At 52.7% G+C, this 12,696-nt stretch overlaps 1 protein-coding gene across 1 annotated transcript in view; it reads right to left on the reverse strand.

Moving 5' to 3' along the window:
- The window catches only part of OTOG (otogelin), an 84,726-nt gene that overhangs the window by 23,324 nt on the left and 48,706 nt on the right, over positions 1–12,696 (reverse strand). The window contains 7 exon segments of the mRNA XM_029957446.1: positions 2,286–2,375; positions 2,979–3,124; positions 3,435–3,603; positions 4,393–6,143; positions 6,657–6,736; positions 7,430–7,547; positions 9,435–9,713. Of these exon segments, the coding sequence (XP_029813306.1) occupies positions 2,286–2,375; positions 2,979–3,124; positions 3,435–3,603; positions 4,393–6,143; positions 6,657–6,736; positions 7,430–7,547; positions 9,435–9,713 (2,633 nt within the window).

The following is a 12,696-nucleotide window of genomic DNA, read 5'->3' on the forward strand; positions in this document are numbered from 1 at the left end:
TGTATATATATATATACAATGGAGTATTACATGGCAATGAGAAAGAATGAAATCTGGCCATTTGTAGGAAAGGGGATGGACCTCAAGGGTGTCATGCTAAGCGAAATAAGCCAGGCAGAGAAGGACAGAAACCATATGTTTGCACTCATAGGTCTAACAGGAAAACAGGAGAAACCTAATGGAGGACAAGGGGGAGGGGAAGAGGGAAAGAGAGTTGGGGAGAGAGAGGGATGCAAAACTTGAGAGACTATTGAATGCTGAAAATGAACTGAGGGTTGAAGGAAAAGGGGGGGGAAGAGGTGGAGGTGATGGAGGAGGGCACTTGTGGGGAAGAGCACTGGGTGTTGTATGGAAATCAATGTGACAATAAAATATTTAAAAAAAATAAACATTCAAAAATTGAAAAAAAAAGAAATACTATATGATCTAGTAATTCCGCTACCAGGTATTCACCCAAAGAAAATGGAAATGCTAATTCAAAAAGATATATACATCCCTATGTTTATAGCAGCCTAATTTTTAATAGCCTAGATATGGGAACAACCCAAGTGTCCATCCATAGATGAATGGATAAAGAAGATTTATGTATACATACATACATGTATCACTATCACAATTATCACTCAACCATAAAAAAGAAGAAGATTTTTCCATCTGTGGCAAAATGGTAGGGCCCTAGAAGGTACTATGCTATGTGAAATAAGTCAGACAGAGAAGCAAATAGTGCATGATTTCACTTAAATGTGGAATCTAAAAAACAAAACAAGTAAGGAAAGAAAGAAAAGAAAAAACGAATGTAGGAAGGAAAAGAAGGAAGGAAGGAAGGAAGGAAGGAAGGAAGGAAGGAAGGAAGGAAGGAAGGAAGGAAGAAAGGAAGGAAGGAAAAGAAAAACAGATTTAAAACAGACTTAAATACAGAGAACAAACTGGTGGTTGCCGGAGGGAAGGTGGGTGGGGGAATGGGTGGATAGATAAAGGAAACTAAGGGGTACAAACTTCCAGTTATAAAACAAATACGTCATGAAAATGAAAAGTACAGCATAAGGACTACAGTCAATAATATTGTAATCACATATGGTAACAAATGGTAGCTACATTTGTACTGATGAGCACTGAGTAATGTATGAAATTGTCAAATCACTATGTTGTGCACCTGAAACTAATATAACATTGTATGTTAGCTATACTTCAATTAAAAAAACATTATGTAAATGATTACACAGCTTTATTTGTTAGCAGCCCAAACGTCTTTCAACTGGCGAATGGATAAACAAATAGCGGCACATCTGGAATACTACAACGATAACAACCAACGAGCCACTGACACACACCATGTGGGTGAATCTCACTCTATACTCTGACTCCCTGCACATGACATTCTGGAAAAGCCAGAAGCACAGGGACAGAAGACTGCAGTTGTCAGGAGGTGGGAGAGGCTGACAACAAAGTGGCACAGGGCAACGACGGGGGTGATCAAACTGTTCTATGTCACGATTGTGGTGGTGGTTACAAGACTGTGGGTGTTTGTTAAAACTTGTAGAACTGCACATGAACAAGGATGGATTTTACTGTAGGCACATTACACCTTGAAATTTCTTTTAATGGAAACATTTAAAAACAAGGGATGAAACCTAGGGAGGTTTCTCCGTTCCTGAGAGCTCCAGAGGGGATGGTGGCCCTAAGTTTGGCATTCAAGGGCAGGTCCTAACAGGAGGGCTCAGGAATGGGTGGGGAGAGTCGGGACCAAAGGATACACATCAGCCCTTCGGACCCACCTGATGGGAGGAGCAAAGCAGGCCCTTGGGAAGGTACCACACAGAGTGGGCTGATGTTCAACACCAGCCTCCTTGGCAAAGCCTTAATGTAAAGCTAATGTAGCTTAAAATCAGGGCTCCTCACTTACATAGTCCCCTTCTCAGAAGGGGCTCTAGAAATATATATAATTATAAAAGCATCGCCATATATTTTTATAAAAACTGCACATGACCATGTATTTTTATAAAAACTGCCGAAGTAGATACTTTAACCACAATCTATTAAGGTCACCGTCTCTTGCCATTCTAACTTCCTCTCGTTTACAGTATTCCTCCCAGTATATGTGCTCCCCTGACATTGGAGTGGCCACAAATATTTTAATTAAATCACTTACAAATATACCAACTTTTCCATTCGCATTCCTGCCCACCCTTGCCCCAATCACAAATAACCTCAAACCCCTCCCTCCCGGATGCTTTACCCCTGGCATGACCGATGCCCTAGGAAGACTGGCTCTCTGAGGCACTCACCTTCCGGTTGAAACGGTCAATGGTGACCTGATGGGTCGAGTGAGTCATGTTCAGCATCACCAGACAGAACGGGGGCCAGTTGAGGTGCCCCTGCAGAGAGAGACCAGCCCTCATCAGCTTGGAGCCCAGTCCTGTTGTCTCCTCCTCCTGGGGAGCCATTGTGAGCACTCTTTCCTGGCTACCTCCTCTCTGCATGCCAGAGGCACTCACTGGGGTTGTGGAGATGGTGCACAGAATCCCATGGAATATTTCTGGTTCTACCTGGCCTCCAGTAAGCCCAGCCAAAAAAACTTAAAAAAGCAAAAACAAGCAAAAAATACCCTGCCGACCTCCACCTGGCTCATGGGGGTATCCTACTAGGCAACTCTCTGCCGCCAGCACTCTTGACCTCAGGCCACATCCCTGGAGTGGCATTCCTGCTCCTCTGCCCTTCAGTGCCACCCACACAGGCCCAGCAGCTGCGAGAAGCTGGGCATGGCGCAGGCCCCAGGAAGGGCCAGGAGGTGGTGCACCCCACTTACCCTCTCCCCACACATCCCTTCCAGGAGGTCCCTGACAGGGGGAACTACTGCAGGGGCTTCCGCATCTGTCCTCACTTCTGGCCTCCCTCAAAACCCAATTCACTGCTCAATCTCCCCTCCAAGCCTAGACAACCCCAAGGCCCCAGAAGGAGAGGAAGTAGGGGACAGTCACCAGGTTGGCACTTTTGCAGTCAAGGACATGGACAGTGACCATTTCGTTGGGGCTCTGGGTGAGGATGTAGATGGCCTCCTTGAATAGGGCTGTGTGGCTCCCATCGAAGGTGACAAAGCTTAGGTCAGGGAAGATTGAGCACCGGCCTGGGAGAGGGGGAGAGATGAGAAGAATAAACGGATGCTTCTGGAGCCAAGGCCACCCAGGAGCATAGGGCAGACACCTTGGCCTTCTCCTGGGTGATTCAGAGGCCCTGGGGGCCGGAGAGTCACTCAGAGCAGGCATCACAGTGGTGAGGTTACAAGAGTAGGGAATCTGCCAGGTCAGGGGTCACGCAGAGACAAGAGGTCTCATAGCAGAATGCATTCAGGTCAGGGTTACCCTAAGGCTGAGGAGCACGCAGGTTAGGGGCCGAGGTCACACTGGGGGAGGTTCAGGTGGGACCCCAGGACTCACAGGCACATTCCCAGACAGGGCAGCAGCGGTCCCCGCCCACCCTCACTGCGAGGCCCAGGACCCCACAGGGAGGAGGTCTGGCGCCCTGGGGACAGTGTTGAGACTGGTTCACACGGATCAGCTGGCCCTCCAGGCAGATGTGGCGGACGCAGTCCTGCTCAGCGATTGGCTGGGGCATAGGGTAGAGGGACAGCGTGAGTGCCCAGCCTAATGCCACAGTCACTCACTCCCCAACCCTCAAGCCTAAGGGCAATAAGATCCTTTCCATTGTAGACTGTAGCAGGGCAGGGGACCCAGAGGTAAGACTATGAGGGAGTGGTGTCCTCACCCTCCACACACCCAACATGCCCATAAGGGGCCTGGGGATGGGCTGAGCATGTGATTGAGGGTGGGGGACTGACTCCCAGAGACCTCTGCATATCTGTGTGGCCCTTGCAGAGAGCTCCAGGTACACAGATGTGCAGACACACTAGCTCAGACTCAGAGAATACCCATGTGTGCACACACACACAATATTGTTTTATCTCTCTTTCTTACCAATGCACATACACTGTCTTGTGACACCAAATATCACACACATGAGAACACACACACTGACAGAGGGCTCACCCTGAGTCTCATACATGTAAACTATGCACACAAAGTCCTATGTAGCTCCATAGACACAAACATACATATGCCAGCCCACCCGTGTCGTCATACTCTGGATGTCACGCTAAGTCACCCAATCAGCCCTAGGGGATCGGTCAGACTCTGCTATGACATCGGGGGCCAAGAGAAGCCTGGAGAATCTGTCAGGCTCCAGAGCTCAGGGCAAGGGTGAGGGCAGTGACTGAAGCCCCATCTTGCAGCCTGGCAGCCAGTGAAGGAGAACCAGGGGCAGGCTGTGAGAAATGTGACAGCATGATGGTGCCTTAGCCAGGGGGCACAGGAGAGAGGGGGCTGACAAGTCACTCACGACACAGGTGGCAGATATGCTGTCCTCAGTGGTGGTTGTCAAGGTCTCTGCCGAACTTGCTGCAATGCTCTGGGCTGGGGCCGAGCGCCCAGACTGCTGGGTGGTGGCCTCTGCTCCCAGCTCTGCTGGGAGCTGAGGGCCAACTGAGGTTCCATGGGCCTCAGCCAGCTGAGGGGGCAGAACCAGTGAGCTCTCTCGGGAGGCGGTCCTGGCCGAGACGCGGCTCAGGGGGTAGGATGTGGGCACCAGCGGCACTGTGCCGGCCCACAGGCTGTGAGCCTCAGGTGCCAAGGTAGCAAGAGTGTGGGCCACAGCAGGTGTAAGTTCTGTGGGCCCCCCCTGGGCAGAGCCATATATCCCCGTGGGCAGAGACACTTGCTTGGACAGGATGGCCATCTTCTCTGAGGTGCTTTTTCGTGGGGCAACAGATACCGTGGAGGCTGCTCCCTCAGCCATGGCCATGACTCCAGAGGCTGGTGCCGTGTCTGCTGCCTGAGGGGCTGTGTAATGGAGCAGATCTACCTGGCCCACAGTGGGTGTGAGAGGCGGTGCTGAGCTGAGTGTCCGAGCAGGTGGAGTTGTCCCCATAGTGGGAGGTGTGGCCTGCTGCTGTGGGAGCTGAGGGGTGCTGACAGAACCCTTGGACCCGGGCATGTCTACTGGGGCAGATGTGCCCACCTTGGCCAAGGGCAGGCTCGTATCAAGAGGCAGGCCTGAGAGGAGCTGAGGTGGCTTAGTTGAGTCCAGAGACACAGAGGGTGTGACCCCCAGCCCGTGAGCAGCTGTGGACTGGCTGGTGGCAGCTGGAGTCCCTGGGGGCAGAGCTGGAAGGCTCGTGGCTGTGGTGGCTTGCTGGACCGGGTGGAGTGGGGCAATGGGGAAGGGGCTTGGAAGTGAGGATTGTGGGGTACCCAGGGGCTGGCCAGGCCCAGGTTGCTTCTCGGTCAGTGGCTCCATCTCTACCTTCTTGGTTGCCAGAGGGCTAACAGGAACCTGTTTTGCTTCTGTTCTCGCCTCGGGTAGGGGGCTGCTGGGACTAGAAACACTCTGGGCCTGTATGGGCTGGGGGATCCCTGTCCTGTTCGTGGCCTCCGTTATTGCAGGTGTCAGCAAAGCCTTGTGGGACCCCAAGGAAGTGAGCAGCCGGGAGGTCACTGCAGGGGAAGCCACAGGCCTGGAGGAGGAGGTTGCAGGCAGCTCTAGGCTTGGGAAGGGCTGGAAGGGGGTGGTCCTAATAGGCAAGGAGCCAGGGCCTGGGACTGTCACAGCTTTGGTCATGAGTGAGAAGCGAGGCACAGGGGGTGACCGGGAGGAGACTGTGATATTGGGGCTCGCTGAAAAGGTCAGAGTTACCCTAGTTGTCTTCATAGCACCTGACCCCATGCTAGTTGACTGCGGCGGAAGGGAGAGGGATGCAGGGGGCGTGGCCAGGTGGCTGGCAGTCACTCCCTCGCTGGCCGGGGCCTCTGTGGGCTGGGCAGGGAGGCTGGATGCAGAGACCCCCAGCGGCTGTTGCAGGACAGGCTGTGTGGGGCCTGGAGACAGCAATGGCCCCTGAGTAGCTGCCAGGGGTGGGTTCAGGGCTGTGGTGAGTGGGGCAGCTGGAGTGAGCGCTGGCTTGTGGGAGGGGGTCCCGGGGGCTTCCTGTGGAAACTGCAGCTCCTTGTCACTGGCAGTGGGCAGCTCTTGACTGGGAGGCAGGGTCTCATTGCCAAGAGACTCTTCGGGAACTACAACCACAGGCTCCACACCTGGAGCAGAGACAGAAGCTCAGAAGTGCCTGCTGCCCCGGGGGTTGGGCGGGTCTTCACTGGGCAGGGATGTGAATCAGGGCTCTGGGACCAGCGCCTTAGGTGGACACAGAAGAAGGCAGCTTCCTACATCCAGTCATGCTGCCTGACTAACCCAGGGGCCTCCGCCGTGTGGGACTGGATGACTCTTAGAAGTCAGCTGTTCTAGACTCTGCCCCATACCTCAAAGCCTGAGCTCCGAGCAACAGACCTCATGTCTGAGTTTGCCTGTACCATGTTCCTACCACCCGACCCCAAGCCAGTCCCTTTCCCACTCCCGGCCTCATTTTTCTCTCTGTGCCATGCAGACAATGGAGTGGATGAGGTCCCTGCCTCCTCCAAAGGTCTCTTCCAGGGGCCCTGATACTGATGTTGCTTCTCCAGGGACCTGAGGGCTCTGGGCATGATTGGTCAAGGCAACCCTAGAGATTTACAGAAAATCTGAGGGAGGGATGAGAAATCTTGGCCACTCACAGTCCTCCAGGTAGACACATCTCTGTGTGACTTCATCCAGGACCTTGGGGGTGGGGCATGCAGGCACACAGCCTTCTACCCTGAGGACAGAGCAGGGAGCCAATTAGTAGTCTGAAATATGAAGGGCATCACCCCTTTTCACTGAGATTGAGCACTGCTTCACCTCTCCTAATGGCACACGGCACATGAGCCTCCAGAGATACTGTGTCCGAGCACATAGGCCCAAACATGCATGTGGCACACTTTTGCACCCACCTGCTCCTCAGACCAAGAGGGAAACATGAACAAGGTCCAGTTATGCACACACTTGTGCACATACTCACACATGCTCCCAGGTGTCTGCATTTAGGCATATTGCCACACCTGCATCACTTGAAAACATTCACACAGATACATATACATCCACGCAGGGTGTCAAAATATCAGTGCATACACCTGCATGCACACACAGCAGCACCAGCATACAGATACACGCATCTCACATACATCTACATGTGCACTGCTGTGCAGAGCCCACACACACACACACCCAGGGCCCAGCCATATACACATCATACACAAATCAGTAGCCACACATACCTGTGTAAGTCAGGCTTGCTTTGGTACACACTTCCCCATACACACAGCACACAACACATGCATTCACAAATATATGGTAGTACACATACACACCTCAGGACACTCTCATGCCCGTGCCTGCAGACTACATGCCCATTTACACATGTGCATGCTCAAACCAGTGATGTACACACCTTGACCCCACGCCCCCTCACCTGGGCACATCGCGGCAGCCGGCTGCCTGTGGGTCCCGGCAGGTCTGGAAGCAGGGGCTGGCACAAGCATCGTAGCGCCACTCACAGACAGGGTAAGCAGCCCCTGAGGGCTGGGCGTCTGGAAGAGCAAAACACCCTGAGTGCTGAGACTGGATGAGACTGTCCACCCGCTCAGGGTCAGGTGACAGAACACAGAGGTAATCCTAGCTCAGCCCATCCCCACCTGTCCCATGGGAGAGACAAATGGACGCATGTAGGAAAAGTAAAGAAAAATACAATACAATACAATACAGTAGCACATAATAAAATAAAAGTCAACCTAAGGGGAAACTGTACTCTTGAGAGTTGGGGGCAGTGCCTGGGAGATGCTTGGGATGGGGCTCTGGGAGCTTGGTGTAGGGGCTAAGAACCCCAGGATGGGGCACTGTAGAGCAGGCAGTTGTAGCTGGGTTTTGAGGGTTAGCCAAAGAGGAGGCTGGGAGCTCTGATCTGCCCTGCTTCTCTGGGACCTTGATGGCCAGGCTTGCTCTGCACCCCTGGGACCCTGGTGGCTAATAATAGTAGTAATAACAAAGACAACAGCCAACTCTTGAACAGCACTAAGAACGACATTCAACATCTCACTAGTATTTACTTTTTAATCCTCAGAATAATCCTATGATGTATCACTATCTTTATACCCATTTTATGGATGAGGAAATTGAGGCATGGAAGATGCTGGGAAAATTAAACTCTCCCAGAAGAGATTTCCTCAGAAAAGGTCCTGTGGCCAGTGCCTTGACAGGTGAGGAATCCTCAAAGGAAGTTTGTGGGCAATGGGGGACTTGGAAGCCGACAAGACCCTGGGCCATCTTTGCAGAAGATGACTTGAGCAGGGAGATGTGGGTGGACTCTGCAACAGGCCAGAGGGAGGGGCCCCTTTCTGACTTCCTATCCACACACTGCTGATGATTATCAAGAAATCTGCTTTTCTAAGATCCTTGAGACCAGAGCTGAGAACTTACATTTTGGGAGCACCTACTATAAGCCAGGCCCAGAGCAAAACCCACAAGATACAAGCAATCCTCACAACAATTTTGTGAGGCCAAAAATTCCCTCAGAGTTGGATGGTGGGGAGCTCTCCTCCAGGTGCCAAGGATTAGGGTCAGGATTTGAACCCAAGGCTGTCTGGCTTCAAAGCTTGGATTCATTCCACTCTGTTTTCCAGAAAGGAACACAAGTTCTGCCATTATAGCCAGTGATGAATCTGTCCTGGGTGGGGTTCATCGGTGGACTCTCTAGATGACCACTGAATATAAGAGTGAGCTGGCCCAGGCCTGGTTTGTAGGGGAGGTGATAAATGAGGAGGCCGGTTGGAGACACATTTATGCATGTATGTAAATGGATCCATTTATGTGGCATGAGGTGCCCTCACAGGCACAAACATGCATGTCCACATGCAGGACAAAGAGGCCTGCCTGGAATGGTAGGGAAATTGTAATCACTTCCTTCAAGGGGGATGGCAAAGCCCTGGAGCTCATTGGCCTCCGCTGGAAAGCGTGTGGAGCTTCCCATTACTGCCCAGGGTCTTGGGCCTGCCACGGGGGAGAGGGAGATGCTGGATCCTCAGCTTGGCACCCCAGGGGGCGTTCTTTGAACTCGGAGGGCAAGCATGTGTCCCCCTCAGCAAGAAACTGAGCCAGTGGGCTATGCAAACTGTGGCCAGGAGCACTTCTTGCCTCACTTCCACAAAGGCTGCCCTATTTTTAGACTATGTAATTGGCCTGTGGGGGTAGACAGGACCCAGGAAGCTGGCTGGGCTTCAAGCCCCATTGCCCACGGCTCCTAGGCTGCCAACATGGAGGTCAGGCCACCTCCCACCTCAGGGGTAGCACCCAAGGGTGGTCTCCCTGAGCCAGGAGAGTGGGAATTCTGCCTCTCAAGGGCAACTGGAAGGGTGTGGTGGGAGAGGGTGGGAAGGGCAGTCTGATGAGGGACTGGGAGTGACGGCAGGGTGGACACCTACCCAGAAGGCGGAAGAACGTGCCCCGGCGGAACACCTCCGTGTGCTCGTACAGCCGCAGGACCAGCGTGGGCCCGGACACATAAAGGAAGGACCCAGGCTCTGCCAGTGACTCTAGGGCCACTAGGCCTGCCTGCCACGTCCCCCGGTGCAGGGAGAAGGAGGCATGGTGGTGGAAGGCAGCGCTGCTCTGCCACTTGGCCAGCTCCACAGACCCATTGGCCGTGACGTGGAGGAAGAAGTTGGGTCTGTCTGCTGCCTCCAGGGATACCACGTCTGGGTCTGCAAAGAGCCAGGTGGGGAAGGTGAGCGCAGAGAGGGGTCCAGGTGGGGCGCAGAACATCAGTGACTCAGGATAGCAACCCGCCCCGTGGATTAGCGGGGCCCTGCTCCTCCAGGCCTGCCCCCTACTTCTGCCTGCCGGCCGTCCCTCTGTGCACAACACCTCCTGCTGAGGGAAGTGGAAGGTCAGAGAAGCCGCCAGCTGCCAAACCTCGGGGAAGTGTCTTCCTCCCACCTTCCTTTCCTCTATTCTCCCTCGCTCCCTCCTTTCCTCCTTTCTTCCCGCTGCAAACATTTTGAGGGCACTCTGTGTGCCAGGAGGAATTCTAGATGCTAGGGATGCAGCAAGGAACAGACTGACAGAAACGGCTGCCCTGGAGGAGTCACATTCTATCAACTCTACTGGACAGGCTGGGGGTTGGGGATGTGCCAGGTGTCAGCGACCCCATCCTGGTCCTGCTTCTCACAGAATCCTAGAGGGTCAGAGCTGGCAGACTGAGGGGTATGTTGAGCCCAAGCTACAGATGGGAAAACAGTGAACCCGAGAGGAGAAGGGGCTTGCTCTGAGCCCCACAATTGGTCTCTGCTGTCATCTCTCCCATATCCACAAAGGCCCATTTCTAGAAAGCAGGGCTTGTTGCTGGGTGGATAACCCCTTGCCCAGGGCCCTGCAGGTTTTGTTAGCCCCCAAATCAGGTGCCCAGAAGTCCCAGCCCGCCACAGCCAGCTGCATTGTGGGCTAGTGACTTGACGTCCTAGGCTCTTGTGAGTGGTAAGCAATATGGTATATGTGAAAGGTCTAGCATGGGGCTTGGTGGGTCTTCCCTCCCTGCCCATGTAGCCCTTGTTACACCTCCCTGAGCAGCTGCGAGAAGAGAGGAGGCACATGGATGAGGGATTCACCATTAACAGTAATAACAACTGCTGTTGAACAATGACTATGTGCCAGACACGACGTTAAGCAAGCCCTCTACCTGCTGGTTTATGAAATCCCAAGAAAGCCCTGGGAGGTGGCAAATTCATTCATTCGGCAGCTCAGATTTTCTGAGGGCCCATCATGTACCAGGCCCTGTTCTAGGCACAACAGGAGGAGGAAGGGCAAGATGGCGGAGAAGTAGGGAGCTCAGTACTTTTCGCCCGCCTGCATCTCTCAAACAAAGAAGGGCTGAAGCCATTGGACACTGAACTGCAAGAGTCTGGGAGGAATAGGCACAACAGGAAACAAAAACAAAACTCCATATGGCAAGTGGGAGGAGGATAGACATAATAATAACTAGACATAATAAAGACATAATAAACAAGTAAAATCTATAACAGGTTAGAAGGGGATGATATTGTTATTCCCATTTTACAGATGAGGAAAGCGAGGCCCAGAGTCACACTGATGGTGGACGAGGGAGGCAGGATTAGGAGCCCAGGCAGGCTAAGGCCAGAGCCCAAGATCTGAACCTCTGCACAGTCGGCTCTGGGGATGGGATCCAGGAGCAGACACAGGGCAGCACAGAGAGGGAGGGCGCTGCGTTCCTCAGGCCAGGCACCTTCCCTCTCGGGGACGCCTTCCTTCTTTGTGAAGGCTGCTCTCAGCCTAGATCAAAGTTCTCAGCCATGTAAGTTCTCCTGACAGAGGAGAGGCTGCAACCCAGACCCTGAGGTAAAAAGTCTTGTGTTTTAGCTTCAACATTCACGTGACTTTTGCCTTCCGTTCTCTAAATTCTATTTCTTTTTAAATCTCTGTGCAGCATGGCACAGCAGTCCAGATGAAGGACTGGCTGCTGTCACTAACAAGTGACACAGCTTGGCGTGGATTACCTAACCTCTCTGGACCGCAGTTCTCACATCTGTAACTTGGGAACACAACAGCACCTACCTCCTGAAACTGCCGTGAGGTCTAAATGAGTTAGTATATATGAAGCACCAAGAACAGGGCCCAGCACATGGTAAGTGCTATAGAAGGGTAAGCTACTATTATTAATAAACAAGTAACCTCCTCTCTAAATCTTTAAGTAAAATTGACCCTCCCCAGTGATATGCCAGGCTATGATTTGTGTCCCTTTAGTATGTTGTACAAGCCATCAGAACTCCCAAGAGTGACAGGCTCAGGCCTGAATGATTGCTGAGTCTTTCCCTCTGTGACATTTTCTGCTCTCCATTTCTTCCCATCATAATCTTTCCCAACATTCAAGGCCCAGTTCAAGGGACACCTCCATGCAGCCACCCCTGATCTCACTTAGAAGGCACATTCTCTTCTGCTGTCCAGTACCCTGGGTACAGTATAAGGAAAGGAGCACGGGATGGCGTAGGGGTGGGGACCTGTGTCCTCACTGAGCCCTGCTCCCACCTGCCTATGAGACCTAGGCATGACTGAGGTAGAGGCTGGGCTTCACAGCTTCTTCACTCTGGGGATCCTGTCCACAGTGATGTTCTCCAAGGCCAAGCTACCCTGGGGTTCTGCTTAACCTGCCCATAAAACCACTGGAAAATCAGCACCCCCTCTGGACTATTTCTTATTGAACTAACATGTTGAATGGAGAACAGAAATTTCCCACTAAGCAGATGACCTACTGCATCTAGAAGATTGTAAGACACCCTTCTTTAAATAGGGCCACACACAGACCTGGGGATTAGGAATGTTTAGGGGGGAAGTGCTCTCTTTTGGGTAGTGGGCGTGGTCCTGTCCCCAGATTCCTCTTGGCACCTCCTACTGTCCCCCTGGCTCACACCACCGTTGACATCACCCACGGCTGGGGATGCTAGCTGTGCCTGGGGCTCCTGAAAGCCCTTCCATGGCTCCCCACTGCCCTCAGGATAAAAGCCCAGCTCCTGAGCTCGGCTTACAAGGCCCTCTCTGGTTTCTTCCCATCCCTCAAGGGAACACCATTTATTTTAAGAAGCCTCTCCTGACTTCCCAAGACTGAGTTAGGGGTTCCTCCCAAGTGTTCCCACAGACATTAACTGCCTTCGATTATGTCAAGTCTGTCTCCTG

This window comes from Suricata suricatta, chromosome 11 (genome assembly GCF_006229205.1).
Source record: "Suricata suricatta isolate VVHF042 chromosome 11, meerkat_22Aug2017_6uvM2_HiC, whole genome shotgun sequence".
In the NCBI taxonomy this organism is placed as follows: Eukaryota; Metazoa; Chordata; class Mammalia; order Carnivora; family Herpestidae; genus Suricata; species Suricata suricatta.